The sequence below is a fragment of the Xyrauchen texanus genome, chromosome 18, assembly GCF_025860055.1.
Source record: "Xyrauchen texanus isolate HMW12.3.18 chromosome 18, RBS_HiC_50CHRs, whole genome shotgun sequence".
Classification (NCBI taxonomy): domain Eukaryota; kingdom Metazoa; phylum Chordata; class Actinopteri; order Cypriniformes; family Catostomidae; genus Xyrauchen; species Xyrauchen texanus.
The window spans coordinates 30,140,544-30,163,069 of NC_068293.1; the positions used below are offsets into that span (position 1 = coordinate 30,140,544).

At 41.0% G+C, this 22,526-nt stretch overlaps 1 protein-coding gene across 1 annotated transcript in view; it reads right to left on the reverse strand.

Annotated features, from left to right (window-relative positions):
• Nucleotides 1-1,312: 1,312 nt before the first annotated feature.
• The window catches only part of LOC127659159 (DNA-binding protein SATB2-like), a 53,747-nt gene continuing 32,533 nt past the window's right edge, over nucleotides 1,313-22,526 (reverse strand). The window contains exons 6-13 of the mRNA XM_052148830.1: nucleotides 22,077-22,179; nucleotides 21,178-21,219; nucleotides 20,438-21,015; nucleotides 19,586-19,798; nucleotides 18,970-19,056; nucleotides 18,015-18,167; nucleotides 15,359-15,553; nucleotides 1,313-6,167 (exon numbers count right to left, since the gene is read on the reverse strand). Coding sequence (XP_052004790.1) covers nucleotides 5,547-6,167; nucleotides 15,359-15,553; nucleotides 18,015-18,167; nucleotides 18,970-19,056; nucleotides 19,586-19,798; nucleotides 20,438-21,015; nucleotides 21,178-21,219; nucleotides 22,077-22,179 — 1,992 coding nt within the window. The 3' untranslated portion in view covers nucleotides 1,313-5,546. The remainder of the gene's footprint in view (nucleotides 6,168-15,358; nucleotides 15,554-18,014; nucleotides 18,168-18,969; nucleotides 19,057-19,585; nucleotides 19,799-20,437; nucleotides 21,016-21,177; nucleotides 21,220-22,076; nucleotides 22,180-22,526) is intronic.

The following is a 22,526-nucleotide window of genomic DNA, read 5'->3' on the forward strand; positions in this document are numbered from 1 at the left end:
CACCCCTCCAGCTCCTGATGCTCTGTGACTGAAAAATCCTTTGGCTAATGACATCCAGCCTTGGACCTGGAAGGGGAGAAAGGGTTAATGCATGCAAATTGAGCGAATAATAAGTTCAATTAGGAGATTGGAGGGCTGGTGTGGAATAAAAACCAGAGGACACCATTGCAAGCTGTTATTGGAGACAAGGGAAACATGGAAAGGAGGGAGGCCTGGCAAGTGGTCAAAGACCGGAGTTGTGGGGTGGCTTTATTGATGTGAGGTCAATCATTTTAATTTGTACAGTGCTTTTCACAACACACATCATTTCAAAGTAGCTTTACAAAAAATTATGCTCTAACAGATGTACCAACTTCTCTGGCTGGAGGACTACGTGAGGTCAAGGGACTGAAGGGCAGCTGATGGAAACATTTATATTGTTTTAACACTAAGAAAAATGTCAAAAGATACCCTGGTTCTACCTTCTTTTACATGTTACCAGTACTTTTTTGTAAGGGAACTCATTCAGTTTATTGAGGGCAAATGGAGTATTTAAATAAATCCAGTTGGACAGAATAATAAATAATAAAAAATAATAAAAAAAACAACTGTCATTTGCTGTGGCAATTCAATGGAGTTAATGGCAGTGAACATTTTTTATCGCTTGTATGCAAATGCACTAATCATAACCCACAATAAGCCCAAGACAGCACACAACAGAATGAAAGCAAAGAAGACTGCAGCAATATCAGGCTGTAAAATGCAATAAGGTGTTGGATTAGATGCAGGGAAGTCTTCCTCAATGTAGATCTTGTTTACTGTGTTGAAATGAAAGTCAGGTTTCTGATTTCAGTAGGGACTAAATTGCCATTTTGAAAACGGTTGATTCTAAAGAATTTACTTCTGTGAGTGTGATTTATATAGACACTACTGACAAAAGAAAATTGTTCATTACTCTCTATATAGCAGGACAGTGATTTATTCAAATCTTCATAATTGGATAAGTATGGAAAGCTACATTGTCGTTTCTGTTAACAGTCTTGCTATTATGGTTTGTTTGGTTGCTTTTATGTATGAATGAAACTGTATTGTGTTCCTTTGGACACATCACAAATGTGTCTCCATGTCTAATCCCTCTACTAATCATAGCTTTTTGAAGTAGTCACCCACTGATTTCTTTGACCTTCTGGAACTGTATTTCTTGACAAAAGGATAAATTGACTTGAGCCACCAACTTTTGGTACTGCCTGGTCTAGTTTTAGCATTTAGTCAATATGCAACTGACATTTTGCTGGTAGATCAAACACACAGACAATAGTTCAATTTTCCTTAAATGTACTTTATTTAAACAACAGCATTTGAAAAACAAATAAAAAAAACCAAAACATTGTCATACAAACAAGAAGCCAGTTGATGCACATAAGTTAATTATCACTTAGTGATAATGACAATGCATTCAATTGACAAAGAAAGTACCAATTCAGGAGTGGCAATCCTGATTCACATTGTAGGCTTTAATGAGTACAAAAACAATGAAAACAATTATACAAATTATGAGATCATCAAATTTTGCCATCTCCAAAGCAAATAACAGGAGCATTGTGCTTAGTTCAGAGGCACTGTTAGATAAACTGAAGTATTAGGCCTAGATACAAGGGCAAGAATATCCTTTCTCAGAAATATGTGGGGTAGGGGAATTATGGTAAAGCAGGCTTTTGCTTATAACATGTTTCTGCCAGATTTGGTCTTTTTCTTGTGTTCATGTACATTTCATTTCCAAGTCATACATTTATATCTAATTGTTTTTACAGTAATTATGTCTAAATAATGGGAAAGTGTTCATTAAAACAAATAAACGGAGGCCTTCAGCTTTTGAATTTTGTACCTAAATCATTCAAAATCATCCTAATGGTAGAATGGCTTTGTAGACGATCAGATACAGAGCAAATGACTGAAATCGGGCTACAAGATTCTAACCAAGCCTTTGTCTTAACCGCAATTTCACTTCTCAGACATGCCAATCTGTCTCTTAAGGAACTACTCCACAAGGAGACATATTCACCTCCACTTAACCTTGACACCACAGCGAGGGAGAGAATGATTACATTCCTGCCTAGAGAATGAGAAAATGAGGGAACAGAGAGATGGTATAGAGATCTGAAAAGACAGAATGAAATTGAAAGACATGGATAATTGGGAAGTGACCTTGACCGAGTGCTCATCAGGGACTCTTGGAATCTTCTTTGTTTTCTCTTCAGCTCCTCTATCTCCTCTAACTCTAACAAAGACAGAGAGGAGGAGGTGATGGAGGAGAGAACTGCGTGGTGTTCACTCATGCTGAGTGGGATGCCACCCCCACAGCAGGTTAAACACCAGTCTAGGACACACAGATACAACCCTGTACATGCTCTCATCATTTATGAGGGTTATTTGAGAAGTATACAGGGATGGACTCAAAAATGCTCCAGCTGATATAGGCTTGGCAGCGTGGCAGAATCTGAGAAGATGCTAGTAGAATTATAAAAGGGGTGGGACAGGCCTTGAAAAGTGACAGCTTGACAGCTTTAAGTAAGGTGTAGCTCAAGCAGGCAATCACTACCATATTACTAAAGACCTTTTGCAAAACCAGCAGGTATCCAAAATTTCATGACTCCATTATCGAAAGCAATAAGTGTGTCAGATTTGAAGTCTGCTGCATTTGTTCCATTTAAAACAAAGAAGAGATATGGAGGTGTTTTTGTGACTGTTTGAAATCTGAGAATTTCAACTATATGCCCAATATATGATGAATATGTTGGGTCAAAATAAACGATCCTGTGACTGTTGTTTTGGTATGATATTCAAGAAAACAGTCTCTACACATGATAATGAGACACATATTCACAGATTTTAGGGAGGCTGAAACGAAGATAAAAGTTGAGATGAAAGTCATAGGGTGTAAAATCACCAATGATTGAGTATAAAGTTTGCTTCGATTGATTAGGGTAAAAGGGACTACATTATATTGACATAAGAAAGCTACTTGATGCAGATGGGTGAGTTGGACAGAAAATTACTTGGAAAATTAAATCTTTCTGGGGAGGTGAGCAGCAGAGAACCGCATAATCTGAGGTTTGCAAGGTGTCAGTACTTGCTGGGTTTGAAACGCAGCAGGCTTTTGTGCAACAGCTTGACTGCTCTGTTAGCACAAGCACTTCAATGTGAATTATTGTCACTCCTGCATGCCTTGTAAAAGAGCTCCAGTCTTTGAGACTTTACACTGGTGTTTAATTAATTAGAAGTGAGGGTGGCGGCCTGTCCAAAGTCACACATCTTGGCCTCTGCTGGGTGCCAGAGAATTCATATTAATGTATAAATGATCCAGGATGACATGTTAAGATTTTATACTTACAAAACAACCACATAGACAACAGAAACCACATAGACAACAGAGAGAGAGGAGTTTGTCATTGTATTTGGGATGCCATCTTCTATTACTGTCTGATAGAAATATGTGGAAACCCATTTTAAAATAATACTCTGCTGGAATTCATTGATATTTATAGACATGTGCAGGTGTGGACAATGTCTATTTGAAGGATTCAGGATGCTCAAAATAATTTTAAGAACCACATAATTTTGCACATTAAAGACTCTAAATAAAACATTTCCATTTGTAATACACAAAATCTGAACATAGACCACAATTATCACTGAAATAAAAATTGTTTAAGGAATAGCATTAACAACAATATTTTTTTCTATTATCTGTGAAAGAGCAGGTAGCAGCTGATTCTCAAAAGCAAAATCAGAACCCTGGATCCAAGTGTTGCCATGGTGTCATGGACTTTTTGCAACAGGTGGCCATGTTGCCTCATGTCATATTAAGTTCATTATCATTTCAATCAGAATATGGCGTTCATGCTTGCTGAGTTCTGATTGGCTCAATAGAAGGATTGTCATTTTATGCACAATACGATCATAAATTCCAATGATTCTTTTTCTCTCTCTTTTTAATATTCATATTCTCATCTGCTAAGTGCTGTTCTCTTTGGAAAAGTACATAATGTTTATAGAATTGGCAGCATATATCACATGATTCACTCAGTAACTTCAGTAACTGCTTCCAATTCTTTCCGCTCTATTTTGGCAGTGTTCCTTTCTTTCAAAACGTCTCTCATTACCAAAACAACTGCTGCAAGCTAAAAGCTGATATTAGACCATGAACATAGAACTAAAAATAAAAGCAAGGACAACCATAATAACAATAATAAAAATAACAACAATAATAATTGTGGGTGAAGATAGCAATAAATAGTGCTGGAGGTCAGGACATTGTGGGCGCCAGTCTGTACGAAAGAGAAATGTGGGAGGTGACGGAAGAGAGAAGGACTACCACACTTCCACACAAGTGCCTGATTGTTGACAGTTGCTGGAAATCATTTGCATTTTCCACTAGATCAGAGGTAGGCTGATGCAGTTAGACTGCATCCTCACCATTGTCCTTTACTCTGTCCAAAGCAGTCTGTCCTCCTGCCAATATGTTATATTTTCTTCTCGCTGTCTTTTTAAGTGCTGAGAGAGCACAACTGGGACAAAACTCTATGATCTAAATGCATTTTCATAAAGCAAGCACTCAACCACTGGATAGGAGTGACAGATCGGGAGGTTTCAAGGAGTTTGAGTTGGGTGTGCATGGGTGGCGGGGTAAAGGGAATTATTTATTTAATGTGGGAATGCTTGGAATAATGTGGTTGGTTGTGGGAGGGATGGTGCAATCTTCAAAAGTGATATTGGGCTAACTGTGGACCTTTCAGCACACCACATGTGTTTATAGTAGGATTCATGGGCTGGGTTTATGTGTTCACCCAAGATTTCATCTGCACCTTCAACCCAACCAACCACTTTAGCAGTCAAGCACAGCCCCCAGTTGGTGACAGTCAGAATGCCCCATCATGGAGGGGAAGATGAGGATAGCCACAGCCACCCACTTAGCTCCCTGATCAGGCAAGAGTGAAGATGTTGGTGTAATGGAAAACCACGTCTCATCTAAAGCTCTGTCCCTGTCTTTCACCTTGTAGAGGTAAAGTGGAAGCATGGACAGTGGTCTCATGAAAAAAGCCCCTCAGGTCTCCATGTCAGATTATAAAGAATTTTGTGACTTGTTCTAAAAATGTATCATTAAGAACTTATTAAAAGACTGGCCACATTGGCAATGCTAGTTTGATTGCTTTCTTGATAATAAAAACCTGCCTTCACTGTAAATTTGAGTTTCTTTTAAATAACCAAATTATTTCCTTGTATTATGATATAGGGACTTCTTTTGGACCCTCTCATTCCCATAAGTAACTTGTGATCTACTCCTGTCACACTTGGCTCATACCTCACAGCTAATATTTCTACAGCAACAATGTGTGTGCCAACTTAAACAATATTCAAATCTTGTCTGGTTTGGTAGACAGGTCCTCAAAAAACACTGTCTCTTTGTCAGTACGTTTCTAAGCTGTCCGCTACTCACTCTCCTCTACAGAATAATTGTAAGTGCTCACTCCTACCCTTCACCACCTACTGTCTCTGCTGAGGCTCTTTTATCTATGATATTCTACTTGATCTCGGGGACTGGCGGATGAACCACATGGGGACAGGGAGTTGGACCTGGTTATCCCCAGAGGCAGCCCTTTGTCTTTACTCTCATCTTGGCCAGAAGAAGGAGCTGGAGTTGAGGCAGGGTTGGCTGCTCCGGCTGATAAACTCTCATGCCCAGTATAGATCTCCTCGTGACCATCTTCACTGGACTCTGCATCCTCTGAACTGGAGAGCAGCTCTTCGTCACGATATTCTGCCACATCTACGCCACTTCCTTCAGCTCCCAGCTCCTTCAGCCGACCATGATGCTTGACATGATAGCGCTGGTTCTGGAAGAACTTCACAATGGTGTGTTTGGGAAGATCCAACTGGGCTGAAAGTGTGTGGATTGCTTCCTGGTCAGGGTAGAGGCCCACATCTTGGATAAAGCTTTGTAAGATGCCTAGAGCCTCCAATGAGATCTTGGTGCGGGAGCGAGGCTTCTTGGTGACACTGCTAACCCCTCCACTGTTGCCTGAACCTGCACAAGACTGAGGGTTCTCTTCTGCACCAGAACTGGGCACGGGGTCTTCTTGAATTGGAGAGTGGTCCCTCAGTGGCTGCATAGGTTGTCTGTGAAGTGCCTGATGAGAAAGATAAAAGGTTTTTATTAGTAGGGCACAGTGATCTCTTACCTAAAGCGGTACTCAAGGGTTATCAGTAAGGAATAAGTGAAGAACTGCATAAAAGTTCAAAGTGTCCCTTCAATGAATGTCCTTTGGAGTTAATGTCCTCAGTGGACTTGAGTATGTAATTGCCTCTGGTAAAAATCCAACCAAACTGCCCCAGGCTATGATTGTTTAACTATGTATATTGTACACATATTCCACAAGATTAAATCTTTTGTCATTCCATCGTGCATTGAGACCATCAAGACAAGTAACAGCATCTGAATTAACATATCCATATGCAGCAATAAGAGAAGCCACATGAGGCTATCAAATACACACAAAACCAAAGTGCTCCAAATTACATCAAAATAATCTGTTATTAGGAAATATGTTTTGATTCTTGACATAAAGTGACAATTTTGGTTTTCATTTCTGTCATATTGACAGAACTTAATTTCATCCCTGTAAGCAGGGCAGAGTATTTTACTTTTCATTTACTGCTTAATTTAACAGAAAACGCAACCAAACACAAATATAGACAGCCAGATGTTGACACTTTTGACTCTTACATGAGATGAGCATAGGCTGTTGGCTTGTACAAGCCATTCCCATTTGTTTGAATTATTTTGCAGGCTTACAGAGCAATGCTATTGATTTTACAGGGGTCCCAAGACCCTCCATATGCCTGTCTCAATAAATCCGCCATTTTCTTCTACAGTTAGTGTGGGCGTCAAAAGAGGGGAAGTGGGAAGTGGAAGGGTTGACGAGCTCTGACACAAGGGAAGGTGCAGCATGTCACAGCTAAACTATCGAAATCTGTGGCCCTGTCCTGCTGGGTTTATGACCAGGGTGGGGTGCCCAGTGCCTCCACACTGGAATGCTAAGCTATAAATCTGTGGTGCATTAAAATTAAAGGACCAACATAAAGATAATAGTCTCTCTCATGCTCTCTCTTTATTCCCTCAATAATAACAGGGTATTTTTTTAAATAATATTGAGGGCAGGCCAGACCATGAAATTACTTTGGTTTCACTTGTGGGGGCTGTTTTGGGCTGGCGCTTTATAGGAAGTGTCTAGGTTTGTCCTTTTTTCTTTTCTATTTCTTCATAATGTATTACTTTCCATGTCTCAGAGAAACAAACAGAGGCCACAAGAAAGGATGGGAAAAACAAATGACAAAGTATTTTTAAGATGGTGAATAATTAGATTGACCAGAAAGAATAACACTGCAAAATATCAATTACCCCATCTAAAGAGACCACACACACATTCACAACCCATTCATCCTGTATATATTTGCTGCATATGTACAGCACATATCGTGTTCATGTTCTTTTGTATCATTGTTTTGGCAACCTTGTTGTAGAGCTGAGAGGATATACTGTAACTCATTTTAAAATTACTGTACTGTATGTACACACATCTGCACTCAAGCACACACACACTTTCTCAAGTATACCAGGTCTGCTTCTCAGACTAATGATTACATCCATGTGTCTTATCTAAGATGGAGAGTGAGTCCTCCAAGAGCTCATCCAGAGTACTCTGCTGAAAAGACCAGCCTTGCTGGTAACCAGTATATGTGCCATGGTCTCGATGAGTCAGCTGATTTGTTCCAGTTTGTGTTTACATTTTTCCTCTGAGGATTCAGGTGCCGCTGTCTCGCGTAATCAGCATTGCCATGGGAAACCTGATTGTTTACATGGGAACGCTGATCGTTCCAACTTTCAGCGAGCGAGTGGCACCTGATCGCTATTAGTTCCCTGTCTATATTTACCTCATTGTTTTGTTTTGTTTTTTGCTTGATTGTTGTTACTTACCACTCTCTCCCTCTGCCCTAGTCAGTCCAGTATAATATTTTCTGTATTGGTTGCCAGTCTTTGCTGTTTGTGCCTGGAATATGGTTACATTCCAGCCTGTTGCTTCGCTTTCCTATGCGCTTCTCCTTTGTTTCCCTCAGCAGTTACCTCTCTGCACTGGATCTGCTTCTCACATTACCATGACACACACAGACGTACAGACACACTACTCTCCAGAGGATTCCTCACGGATCTGTGCTCTACACTTCTACTAGGCACACAAGCCTACAAACACACTCTCCATCTCCATGCTGCAGTTAAGGTCACGTTTGTTATCACGCTCCTGACTGGGAGGGCCAGCCAGTGGGGAACCGCCACACTTGCTGCTTGTCTTTCCAGGAGTTCATGGTCATGAAGTTACTAGGATTCTGTCTGGTTTGTCTCAGGGTAACTGTTCTGTCACAGACTATGCCATTGAGTTCCGCACCCTCGCTGCATCCGAAATATGGAGCTCATTGGAGTCCCCTGGATGGCTTGTCAGATACGATCCAGGATGAGATTTACACCCTGGACTTTCATCCCCATTTTGACGACCTGGTCAATCTGGACATTAGAGTTGACCAGTGGCTCACGCGTCGACACAGCCAAAGTCGCTCTTCAATCCCTAAGTCGACTGACTGTTAACTTCCTCCCACTCCTGCGGCCAGAGCAACGGAACAGCAGTTTAAGGCGGAACTCATGCAGATCGGGAGAACACGCTTGTCACTTGAAGCGAGACAGCGTCACATGTCCAAGGGTCTTTGTCTCTATTGTGTTGTCCTGATCCAATTGCCCAGTAAAAGCCCACCCTCGTCTGTAGGAAAGGGGTTACTGGTCACAGCACAACTCCACTGAGCAAAAGCCCTGCACAATGACATCTTTTCCCAACCTGGCTGCAGCATGGAACAACCAGTAACTCTGTCTCTGCCTTGGTGGACTCGGGAGAGAGGGAAATTTCCTGGATGCCGCCACGGCTTCCAGATGGTGGATTCTGGTGGTGAAAATGGCCGTGCCGATCACAGCTTATTCCACCAGCGGCATGCCCCTGGCCATCATCACCCATTATACTAAGCCGCTTACCCTTATCATGGACCACCGCTCTGAACAGCTGTCCTTTCTGCTGGTGCGCTCTTCCGGTGGTACTAGGGCATCCATGGTTGGTAATGCACAATCCACAATTTGACTGGTCAACCAACTCTGTTCTTTCCTGGAGTCATTATTGTCTTTCCCATTGTCTTAACACTGCTGTTTTCCCTGTCCAGTCTTGTGTGTCTCATGATCTGAGGGTGGTGTTCAGTCGGTCCTGCGCCACGACCCTTCCTCCTCATTGCACATACGATTGTGCAATCGATCTGCTCCCTGGTACTTCTCCTCCACGAGGTCAGTTATATTCGCTCTCTGCTCCTGAGAGGCAAATTTTTACCATTGTTTCATTACATACTACAGCCAGCTTGCCACACCCCTGACGGATCTCACCTCCACCCGTACCAAGTTTTGTTGGTCCTTGCGGGCAGAAACAGTGTTTTCTAAATTGAAGGAGAAATTTACCACTGCTACCTTTCTTAATACTCTCGACACTTTACGTCAGTTCTTGGTGGAGGTTGATCCATCAGAGGTCGGTGTCGGTGCTGTTCTGTCACAGCGCTCTTCCTCGGATGGGAAGATGCACCCGTGCACCATTTTTTGCACTACCCTTGCCCAGATTAATGGAATTACTATGTCGGTGATAGATAATCATTGGCTGTCATGTTGGCCTTGGGGGAGTGGCACCACTGGTTAGAGGGTCCGGGAGTACCATTTTTGGTCTGGACTGACCATAAGAATTTGGAATATATCTGCGGAGCTAAGCATCTAAATTCCAGACATGTTCATTGGGCACTATTTTTCACTTGTTTTGATTTTGTTTTGTCTATCATCCAGGCTCTAAAAACACCAAGCCTGATGCCCTGTCCCAATGTTTTGAAGTTGGGACCTCTGCCACCCGTTTGTATACCATCCTTCCCACTTCTCGGGAGGTGGGCATGGTATCCTGGGACGTGGAGGCTAAAGTCTGTTCCATGCTGCGTAACACCACCGAATGCCCAATGGGTCTGTTATTCATTCCTTGTTCGGTCTGGACACATGTCCTCCGGTGGAGCCACTTGTCCAATATCACCTACCATCCAGGTGCTGCTCGTACTCAGGCAGTCATTAGACAGTGATTCTGGTGGCCGTTATTAGTGCAGGATGTTTGCCGGTACGGTTACGCTTGCCCTGTCTGTGCGTCTAACAATACTTCCTGTCAGCCTCCTCCAGCCGCTGTCAGTCCCTTTGAGACCCTGGTCCCACTTTGCCATGGATTTTGTCACCGGTCTTACCCCATCCCATGACAACACTGTCATCATGATTGTGGACTGGTTATCGAAGGTGGCTCACTTCATCCACCTTCCCAAAATACCTTCAGCGAGGGAGACAGCGGTTGAAGTTACTAATCAAGTCTTCCGAATTTATGGCCACCCGGTCGATGTGGTTTCTGGCAGGGGACCCCAATTCATGTTACAGTTTTGGGCAGAATTCTGCTGACAGCTGGGGGCTACTGTAAATCTGTCTTCTGGTTCCATCCCCAGATTAATGGCCAGACGGAGCAGTCAAATCAAGAGCTTGAAAAGACTCTGCGTTACATCGCTTCACGTAATCTGTCTTCTTGGAGCTCTCATTTAGCCAGGGTTGAGTACGCACTCAATTCCTTTCCGTTCGTCTTCTATGGGGCTATCACTTTTCCAGTGTTGCCTAGGTTACCAGCTGCCTCTGCCAAGAACCCAACTTCCTCCGTACCCATTCTGCCCCACCTCATGGAGGGCACCCGGCTTATTCCATTAAATGGTTACTTGACTTTTCAGCAGAGTCTCTGTGCTGTAATAAAGAGCATTAAGAAAAAGCTTTTTTCCAAGCCAGAGGAGTGAATATATTTTAAAATCAACCCCACTTTAGCAGTTAGGTTAGCATTAGATTTCCTCAAACATCCAATTCAACAACTCAGTTCTCAAACAAAGTTTTCTCAACCACACAAGTCACATTTGAAAAAAGTTTCCTGCCTTTTTTTTCTTTTCTTTTTTCTTGCTGTACAATTCAATAATCATCCCCATCGTCTCATTTTCTAATTCTGAGCAGGGATTGGTTTGTGAGTTCACTGCATTAAGAATGTTTTTCTTTTTTTTACACAAATTAAGGCAAATTATGTTGAAGAAGTATGAAAGAATTATAGAACATAAAAGATTCAGTTGATTCTTAATGAGGACTGTTCCTCATGGGGACAGAGACAGAACCAGGGTGGGTGACAAATAAATATGTAATGATGAGAAAGACACTTTCCTGTTGGTTTGCTTGTGCATGACTTAACCTTCCCCAATTACCATGAGCATCATAATTTTTGCCACATTGCAATACCTCGGGAATGGGTGAGTCAGTATGTGTGTGAGTGTGTCCTGATGTTCATTTAAGAATGTTTAGAGTTTAGTCAGTCCATAAAAATAACAGAGAAACTAAGTACAACCTAATATGACTAAACCTTATTTATCAACATAGCACGCAATGCAATTTGGCATTGGTAATTTGGTATTAAATCTTGAGAATTGGACTCCTAACAAGGCATTGATAGCCATATATTAGGGAGTCAGTGATGTCAGTTAAATATTTGCCATGCTGAGTGCTCTCTTCCTACCCAAGCACTCAATTGGGGTCCCAAGCCACATGGCAGGGTCTAGGGGGCAGTTCAGTGCACATTGCAGCAACCAATTTAGCAAAAACAAAGGAGAAATTATTCATAAGCAATGTCCTGTCAAATGAGCAGAGGGAGGCACTTATGACCAAGCGCATGAGCACATTGCAGAAGCATCGTGGAGACGACATGGGTCCAGGTTTGTCATCCAGAGTGTGTTAGTGTGTCCCTCATTTGAGGTGACTTGCACCCAGGGGCTCATGCAGAGCTCACTTACATGATGACATCTGACCTATCCTGGATTGCATGAAACGGTTATGCTACAATACCATGCACAGGACACAAACAAACATACATGCACAAACAATGACAGCACTCCCACATTGGTGGTGTCGTAGTTCATGTTGGTGCTACCCAGAATAAAGGCTTATTGCTCAAAATGTGCTCTTTCACAGCTCAGGAGACATAATGATGTTCTTAGGTATGTTTCATTTAAATTCAGATTTTTCTCCTAAAATTTCTAGGAGAAATTATACTAGAAACAAAAAAGACAATCATTAACACACAGTAAGAGTATAGAGCAGTTTATGAAATCTTTAACTCTTGATTGCAAATCTGAGCAAAATTTGTGGCATTGTTGAGATCTCTTATGAAACTGAGAGGAAACACATGCAATATTACTTGGGTCTTTCTCTTAGGAAAAATTTGGGACCTGCAGTATAGTATGCAAATCTCAATGGGCTCTTTTTTGTATTATCTCATTGCTGTATTGATCTGTTTCAGTGATGTCATTTTTGCCTGCAGCCACCATGTTTGTGACCATCAGCAGTAGAAATCAATGGTGGTGAATGGAAAAACACCCAAAATATGATATAAAAAAAAAAAAACACACAAATTGCTTTTGATCCATGTCAAGTCCCAGGAAAAGTTCTTACAGGTCTGAAGACAGCACAAATATTGCTAAATTGAACTTTCGCTGACATATGAAAATATTTTATCCACTATTCATCTCCATACGCCGGCAAGTCTGACGTGTGACTGTGCGAGTACACACAGCCACTGGCACATCACCGTAAACATCTCTCATTTAGAAATCACAAATGCTTTTGTGTTGTTTTCTGGTCTGAATTAGTCACAGTATTAAAAACCATTGTGATTACCCTGCCTGTATGAATGTAGGAGCTGCTTTTAACTCCTGAAGAAGGTTTTTGTTGCATCTCACAGTGAAGGTATATGGAATTTTGTTCACAAATATGGCTGAGCGGTGATACAGTGACGTCACATGAAACAGGTCAATAGGAGAATAGGAGAAACCATTAAGGTTTGTGGTGATTTGTCTGTCCTATATGTATTTATGAAGATGCCATTCTTTGTCTTAATGAGCATATCAATCAGGCACTTTATTTGGTTTGACATGTGAATGGTACAGGATTTCATGACTGAAATAGGGGGAGGATGTGATTATGTGCTGGATGTTTGACTTATATTTGATGATCATGTAAAAATGAAGTAAATACATCTACGGAGACTGTCAGTCACATTCATTTGATATCTGCTAAATAAACTGTATGTGCTGTGTGTTCATTAATTAATGTGCTCTTGTCTATACAAGCAGCTGGGACACATGTGCAGACTGTGGTGGCAGGCAGGCTGGAGCTGAGGGGGTATATTCTGAGTATTTTGATCTGAGGAGGGTAACTCATTACTACTACTACTACAAAAAAGTGACATATTAAAAAAAAGAAAACGTAACGAGGATACATGCCCACATACATTCTCATTTATGGTATTTTCACGTGACGACACAACACACAATTGCGAAACCTACACATAGGCTACCCTTTCTATCCCATCAAGTCCTGCAATTCCTTAATTTTTTTATTTTTTTTCAAAAGTATGCCCCATACACAAAGATGGGCGATACTTTTGACAAAGGGCAATTTGTTAAGCTTTAAGTGTTCTCAGATTAGGTGTTACAACTACTGAAAGGAGTACATTGAGTATTTTGATATGTATAAATATTTTAATATTTATAAATGCCAAATGCTGCTTTAGCAGCGTCTTTATGATCAATGATGTGCAAGAGTTTGTGGCCAAAGCCACTTTGGAGTAACCAAAGAGACCTACTGTAGTGAAATCCCATGAGTCAGTTCATGTGTGTGTGTGTGTGTGTGTGTGTGTGTGTGTGTGTGTGTTCTATCTTTTCCCGTAATTATTAATATCAGGGCTGTGGTGGCACTCTGTCAGGGTGTGTCCTAATGGGGCATTTCCTTCTGTGCCCCAAACACATAAATGAGAGTATTTACACTCACACACACACACACACACATGCTGCCAACCGACTGTTTATTCCACTGACATAAAAGAAAGCGAGAGAGAAAAAGAAATGGTCTAAGACAGTAATATAGAGTCACTCTGTCTCCATTTGTTAGTACTTAATCTTAATACTAGTGCTTAGCTAAAGTTAATAAATGTTAATAAATAGCAATCATTAAGAGTGAATTAAACCACAATGCTTTGATGTAAGGGTGAGAAAGAACTGTAGGTTAAAAACAGAAAAGAAGGTGGAACACATTGATCCAAGTGTTCCTAGATTTATGTGTATGCGTTTCGTGTGCGCATATATTTACATACAAGTTTTTGTGTGTGTGTGTGTGTGTGTGTGTGTGGCCACAGTCCATACTGTAATGACCCTGGCTGGCATAGGGGAAAGTCCATTTAATCAGTAGTGTGCTATTTGCAGTTCTGTGTGCGCACGTGCATGTGTGTGTGTGTGTGTGTGTGTGTGTGTGTGTGTGTGATTGGTTTGGGTGTGCTGGGTTATTAGATGTTGGCAGGAATGCTGCATAAATGATGCTGACATTAAAAATAAAACCAGAAAGAAGTGTGCATTCACACAATGAACAAGCAGCCATGTTATGCAAAGAGAATTGTGCGTACAATTTAACATCCAATAATAACATTATACCATAAATTCTGTTAATTGAGCTTCACTTGTACTGAACACGGAACATTTCTTTAAAGGTGTACTCAAAATTGTTTTTTTTCTCATTTAAAATGTTTTACTCCTAAAAACTAATAGTAATTTTAAAACATATGTATAAAATCATGACCACTCACATGAAATGAAGACTCCAGTCATATCAGTAACAAGTATAAAGTAATCTGTAAAAAAGTTTGCCATGTTAGGATCACATGAACAGCCTATTAAAACTCACTTAATCTATGAACCTACTCTGTAATTGAACATTTTAAGTCATGGATTAATTTATTCACATTATTAATAGTGCATTTTTACAATGGCATCAGTAACTGAAAAATATTGTGTTTGCATAATATGCTCCTAGGTGTTATTATAAGCCCAAGAAGACTGCCATATTGACTAGCCCAACATAAGACGAAAATACCAAGTGCACTTTTAAGACTTTTATGTAAATAACCGCTTTGCGTTTGAAATGAACAAGAGCGCTTTGCTGCACCGCTTACTTCCAAGCTGCAGGTTTGCTGTTGGGTCCAGTCCAGTTTCTTCAATTTCTCATTTAAGTATGCAAAATTCTTAAACATAAAATCATTTTCTATTTTTCTCTTCATATTTGAAGAGTTTAATGTTATTTTTAGCAAAAACTCACATGAGGATCAGAGGGCAAGTGTAGTACAGTGTGCAGGCGTTCGCTGTGGTGATGGCGAGACTCTTCCTCATACACCAGGTCCCTGTCACCTTGTGATAGGCCCAGAAACCTCCGGATAGTACAAAGGTTTTCCCAGAGAGTCCTGTTCTCTGGGCTGGGACTCTCTTTCCAGCGGAGCAACTCACACAGCCATCCCTAAATAAATAAAAAGACTTAACTCTTTTGGAAAGTTGGCAAATGGGAATATGTTATGTCAGACAGAACATATGCTGTGGTCTCCCATTCAATGCTATAGACGTTTACCCCACAATAGTTTACTTCCGTGTTCCAAACAAGAAAATCTTTGTACTTTACAGTATACAATTACCACAACAAGTGCATTAAGAGAACTGAGAGAGGTTGAGAAGAAACTGTGTTAAAAAGAGAGTGAAATGGTGAGTTTAGAAAGATTTGATTATCTCTGCTAGACTGGGCCAGTCTTTGACACCAGCTGTTGTGTGCAGCCAGCCTCTTCCAGCACACATTGTTAATGACCTGAGCATCTTTCTCTTCCTCTCTTTCTCCCTCAGCTCCTCCTGGCCAGCTGCAGCAGATGAGCGTGTTCAGCCATGACCCCCGTGCAGTGTGTAAAATCTCTCTCCCCTGGCCTCAAGAGGTGCACTAGCAACTGACACTTGGGGCTGTAGCCTTTAGCCTCCTCATTAGCACACCCACATCCCATGCAAGTTTGAATCCCATTTGGAGCAGGTCGAACAGGACCGGCTGAAGTGGTGCCATGACCCGGATGGGAGTGAGTCTTTGGGGGGTGATTGTAAAGGTAGTGTGCTGGTAGGAAGCTGTGCAGTGTGTAAAACATCACTCTCCTGGCCTCAAGAGGTGCACTAGCGACTGACGCAGGGGCTGTAGCCTTTAGCCTCCTCGTTAGCACGCCACCTCCCACGCCAGACATGCCGGTTCGAATCCCGTTTGAAGTGGGTCGAGCAGGACCTGTTGCACTATACATAAATACAAACCCCACCAGAGCACCACTTTGCTGACACATCTCATACACGCAAACATGTAAAGACACTGCTCCTAACACTTGTCTATATATGAGGTTGTCACACCTGCACAGTCATGCCCTTATAATGCAGAGTTCCTCTGTAGATCAAGCAGCAGAGACCGAGTCTCTCTCAGGCTAATAAATGGTAAGAATTAGGTGCAGCTGCAAGCGGGATCATATTTGACTAAATCATAGATCTCTTTTTGGTATAAAATGAGAAAGAAAAGAACAAATGGACCTATAGCTTTTCCAAAAATTTCATAATCAACACTCAAAAATGAATGCCATGCTTTTCCAGCATACAGTAAAGAAACGGATCACTGTTGTCCTTCGCGTTAGGACAATGTGTCCAACCTCTTGGTCCAAAATGAACTTTTTGCCTAGTGGGTGAACTAAAAAATATATACCATCCATATATATATATATATTTTACCGGTAATGAAAATGCAATTTTAAATGTAAGATCTTTCAAATATATAAATATAAATACAGTCTGAGACTAGACCACATTTTTTATTTATTTAAACATTATAAACAATGTTTTAGAATTTCGATAAATGGTAAACAAAACAAAACAAAGTTATGACGAAAATTAGGAAACAATATTTATTATTCTGCACTATTTCCTGGTCTCTATGCAAATGTGACATTTATCATGTTAACTTCTTTGTACAGAATATTTGTTTGCTTCTATTAAAGCACACAAAATTCTCTTTGGAACATTTTAAAATCATGCTGGGATAAAATTGATTAAACTTGTGGAATTCATGCAATCTTAAATACATGCAGTCAAGAAAGCCTAAGCAGAACATATCAAAGACTAAGAAATTCTTACGATTTCTCCAGTGTGATGTGTTCTTCATAATTGCCACTATGACTGTATACTTGTTTTTCAAAGCCTCTAAAATATTGACTATAGCTCTGCCATAACGTAGCCCTTTATACATCTACTCATAATATTTTGTGTTCTTTAAACAGTATATAGCTGTTTGGGAACAAGTGTCAATATAAAGTATGTGGACAGTTATCACATCTATCTCGGTGGCACTGAAAATACATTGGACAAATTTAGCAGTACTGATGCATATCTGTATCACATGACTCATGATTGGTAGAGAGAGATTGATAAAGACAGAGAGAAAGAGAGAGACTTTGGCAGCATCTAGGATGGTAAGACAGAGATGAATAAATGAAAGGCATTTATCAGGATATATACTCTTTTTGTTGTTGTTTATCAGTTGCAGAGATGTGGCAGGATCAGATATAGACACCTGCATAGAAAGACACTATCACTTCCCCTACACTGACTGAGGAAATACATTTACACTAAGCATAATTTTCGCATTTCCTGAAAAAAAAAAACATATCACAGTTAAAAACAAAAAATGCAGGTGCCTCAAATATTCTATTGCGAAACTTAAAAATTTCAAGTGCTGCAAAAAAAATTACGTTTCATTGGTCACTGGTGGAACCATCGGCAGTCTTTAAATTTCTTGCAGGAACTCATGGATTCAGATTAGTGCAAAGTTTATCTTTAGCATTATGTTATATGAAAGGGTGGAAAAAGCTCTAAAAAGAGAAAATCTTAATAGAGTTAACAGTATCAGTTCTTACTTGGCTTTTGTTGGCTGCAACCTTGGCAAACAGTGCCTGTGATACTTTTGCCCGTTTCATCTCTTGCTGGATTTCATCATATATGCCTGATGTGATGTTAACCAGTGACTCCAGTTTCAGGGGAAGGTCAGGGTTAGGACCAGAAGCCTTGGACTATGAGGGTTCAGCAGTCAAATTTGAAGTTAAGGAAACAGAAAAGACATTTTTATGAGATAAATATTCATAATTGCCAGAGATAGCACAATCTGAGGTGTATCCATAATATTTCAGATCCCTCCTTGTCCCTGCAATGTTTTGAGATTTTAGCATTTAAGTCATTAGGGCTTCCTCTAAATGCTTTGTAGTACATGTTTGAAGTATGGTGTATTGATTTTAGAGTGTGATGTTTTCTTATGCAGTGTTTGAATTTGTCCTGCAGGCACAGGCAAGTAATCTCACATTCCCCAGTAAAAACGATCATATGATAAACATATACAGACATAATAGTAGTGATAATACAAAACCACATTCCCCATAACTGAAGAATGAGAACTTTGTTCTCGTATCAGAAGGATTTTATTTTCTGCATGTTTTCATTTTACAATGGTCTTGGGTGGAAAGCATGTCCATTCATATCGTTCATACAAGCATTCAAGAAAGTATACACACTATGTTCCAGGTCATTTAATATAAACATGCCTTGACAGGAGCAGAGCAGTGCTATCCTACTTTTGTCACACTTTAGAGGATTAAGGACAATAGCTTGTGGACCTAAGTTTTAATGGGTATAACCCAGTAATCTCTTACAAACATTCTTAAATGTTTATAAATCTTTAACAATAGTAAATAAATAAATATGTCCTTCACCAATAGCATTTATTTGCAAAATGATCGCGACATGTAGAACAGACCTCAGAGGTTTCTGAATCAGGTATATTCTAAAAGGAAATGCAGAGAGTGTGGCTGTAATCCTTACCGAGTTTGTGATTTTTGTCTTGTTCTTCCAAATAGATGCCCACGCATCAGGGGTTAACTGTTCATCAATGCTGCGCTCCCACACTTTCTGCATTGGGTGGTATAATGTGAGGTTAGCAAATAAATGGCCATTGGCTCTTCACTGTAGTTTCAGTAAAAATAATCCACAATGTTTTTGTCAAAATGTCTATCAATTATTAAAATATTCGAAACATTATGACAAAATATGCTACGTTTATTACATAATACTAGCAGGCTAGTATAACAATCTGTGCCAGATATTTTAACTAAAGCTGTCAAAGTTTTAAAGGAACTAAACATCTGACATTGGTTCTATTTCACGTACTAAAGCAGATCCTTCATTTTTTTAATCTAGCTCTGTAACAGCCGGATATAGATTGCAAAGACAACAATGTTTAAAACAGCAAGACAAGTAAACAGATCACATTAATCCAGACATAAACCAAAGCAATCTCACATGCATACAGACAATTCAGAAATAGACACAACACAAGCTTTCAGGTATTTCTACACACAGCCATGCAAACACAGAGGCTCTGTAAGGGAAGAAGGAATTGTGATTGCTGAACCTGGTGATTTGTGGGAAAGTAGGGTACCTGAGAGAGGCGGGGTCCCCCAGGACTGTGGTTTGTGCTTGGGGGCAGACTCACAGGAGGGTTCATGCTGCGTTCTCGCTCTTCCTGGTAAATTCGGTCCCTCTCGCTCTCAGGTAAGTTGAGAAAGTTTTGCATAGCTTTGAGGTTCACCAGCAAGGACTGAGAGGCTGAGCGTGGGTCCTCCTCTTTCCGTAAGATCTCTGACAACAGGCCCTGGTGTTCACACATAAACACGCAGAGCCATTACTATGAGGAAGGCCCATTTTTGGAACACATCCATGCAGTTACACAACTAATGTCAATCGTTCTTCACCTGCGCCATTTAAGCCTCCACCCACTCTTAAGCTGAGAACTATGTTGACTGTAATTGAGCATAATTTAGGCCTGCAGTGACTCAATTCACCAGGTGCATTTGCTGCTGAGAGAGTGTATGAGAGAGGATCCAACCTGTGGATCCAGCTTGAAGACTAGAGCTGTCATGCTGGCATGCTCAAAGCAGAAGCCCACAGACCTTAAACTTCCAACAGAATTCTCTGCTCTGACACCATGATTATGCCCCTGCATTTGATTCAATGCTAAATTAACTTGTCTAGTCCTTTATTTATATGAACCTTGACATGGTCTGGACATATGGGGTTGAGTAAACTGAGGTAGTGACTATGTTGTATGACTGAGGTATGTTGGATGTTTTCAAGAAGCTCTATTCTTCTGTATGACATCAGTAAGAATATGGCCCAGTGTCCTAAAGGCTCATTCCTCTTGGAATACATCCTGAAGAGGTTTCTGTTTCAATATTGGCCATTCTGTAAACATTTGTTCCATTTATTTATCATGTAGTCTGTGTCACTGTACCTGTGTACGGTTGAAGGCAACTCGGGCGAACACTGCTTGTGAGACACTGGCCCTTTTCAGCTCATCTCGCACCTGCTGGTAGATTTCAGAGGATACTTCTGCTGCTGAGGTGTTGGATCCAGGCTCTCCAGGGCCACCGGACTTACTAGGCCGAGGGATGGGTGGGTGATTGAGAAACTGCTGGTTAAGCGTCTGCGGGTGCTGATGCAGGAGTCTGCTTACTGCCAGCTGCTGGTTGATAAGATGAGCCATGGCTAACTGCTGTCTCACCAGCTGTGGGCTGAGTTGGGGAGAGAGAATTCCCCCTGGTGGCAGAAGAGGCTGCAGGGCAGCAGGTGGAGGTGGAGGAGGCACCTGTGCTCGTAGTGGTGGACTGTGATGGAGCTGTCCGTGAGATGATGGGGTTTGTGGCTGCCCTTGGGTTGGAGGCTGAGACTGGGCTGAATTCTGAGGTTCACCAGGACTGCCTTTTAAGAGAGAGCTGGCACTGTTTAATGGACCAAGTTGTACAAGTCCAGCCAGATGAGGGTGTGGACGCTGTGCTGATATACAGAAGTCAGCAAGACTGTCCCTTTCAACTGTGAAGGAATGGAGAAAAGAGTTGCATATGATGCACTAGAAAAGACTCTATAGTGTTCTATACAGGGTAGATAAGTTACCTACCCTAAGGGAGTGAGAGAGACATTTCAAAGACAGCCCTACACAAAAAGAATAATCAAGAGCATTCTGTAGATACTCACCCTTGATTTCAGAACTTTCCCGGCCTTGCCACAAATAATCCCCTGAAAAAGGAAGACATAACGTTGGGAATCATGGTAAGTGACATATACAATCACTAACTAACCTAGTCATGCTAACATTGACACTGGGGGTTAAAACAACACCATTCTTTCAGTAATAGAAAAGTTTCACAACTTTCACGATGATATGTGAGTCATCCAATGGGGTCTCTCGGCAGTGGCACACACATCTGGCAACGCGGGCTGAGTGTTTAGCTCTGGGAGGCAAGGAGCAGAACTAATGGAGGGGACTCAGTGTAACTCAACACCACTTAATCTGTCAACATGGAGAGGATCTCTTTATTCTCTTTCGGCTCTCTCTCTCTTGCTGCATTTAGGGTCTGGCCCCCTCTTTGATCTGTCCCGCTGTATAATTATTGTGCTTTTTGAAGGGACATGGAGAGGAGGAAAATTGTCACAGACATTTGGATGCTAAGAGGCTTAAAGAATGTAGATGTGGGACAACCCTCTGTTAGACCTGCCGCTGGGAGACCCCCTGCAGCATTCTGGGGGAAGGAGTGGTGGTTTCTATTAGGTCACGAGGAGGCTTGGGTTTTCCCATCCCGTGTAGTCCTTAAGAGATAATGTACAATATAATGCAGCACAGGACTTTTATCCTTCTTGACTCTGAACACCTCACCATACTCCAGAAAGGGGTCATCTAAGGAAAACAGATGATTTTCTGGCTAGAAAAAAGTCCTAGTGTCAGGTTAGCACTTTACCCTTTCTCACTCAATTCAGGATGACACCAATTAACAGAAGAGGAAAAAACTTATATGGTGGATTTTGGTTGGTCAGAGTGAAAACCATATTGGAAGCAATGCAGTGTTGGTGAGCATCAGCATCAGCACAAGCCTTACCTTTAATCTTTTTGTACTTCTTGTACCAGCGACCAAACTCTTGGCACTTGGCAGTTGAGATATTAGCATAGTAGGAACTATTCACAATAGAGGAGATCATACTCTGGAAAACAGAAATTAACACACATGGTCAAATACATAAAATATAAAATTGCGATGATAAATGGCCTATAAAACACATTACTTGGAAAGCCACCCAGGAAAGGCAGATAGTGAATGCCACAACAAACTCTGATCCACAGTGACACAAGTAGAAATGAAGAGCCACACACATATACAAACAATTGATATGAGAATCAACAACCACACAGAGTTCCACTTAAACACAGCATGCGCAGATACATAAATCTCCAAGATTGCTCGTTTGCTTGGAAATGAGCTCAACGAAGATCGTGGATATACACCCACATAGACACACAAACACATAATCAGTCTCACACTCTCTCATGT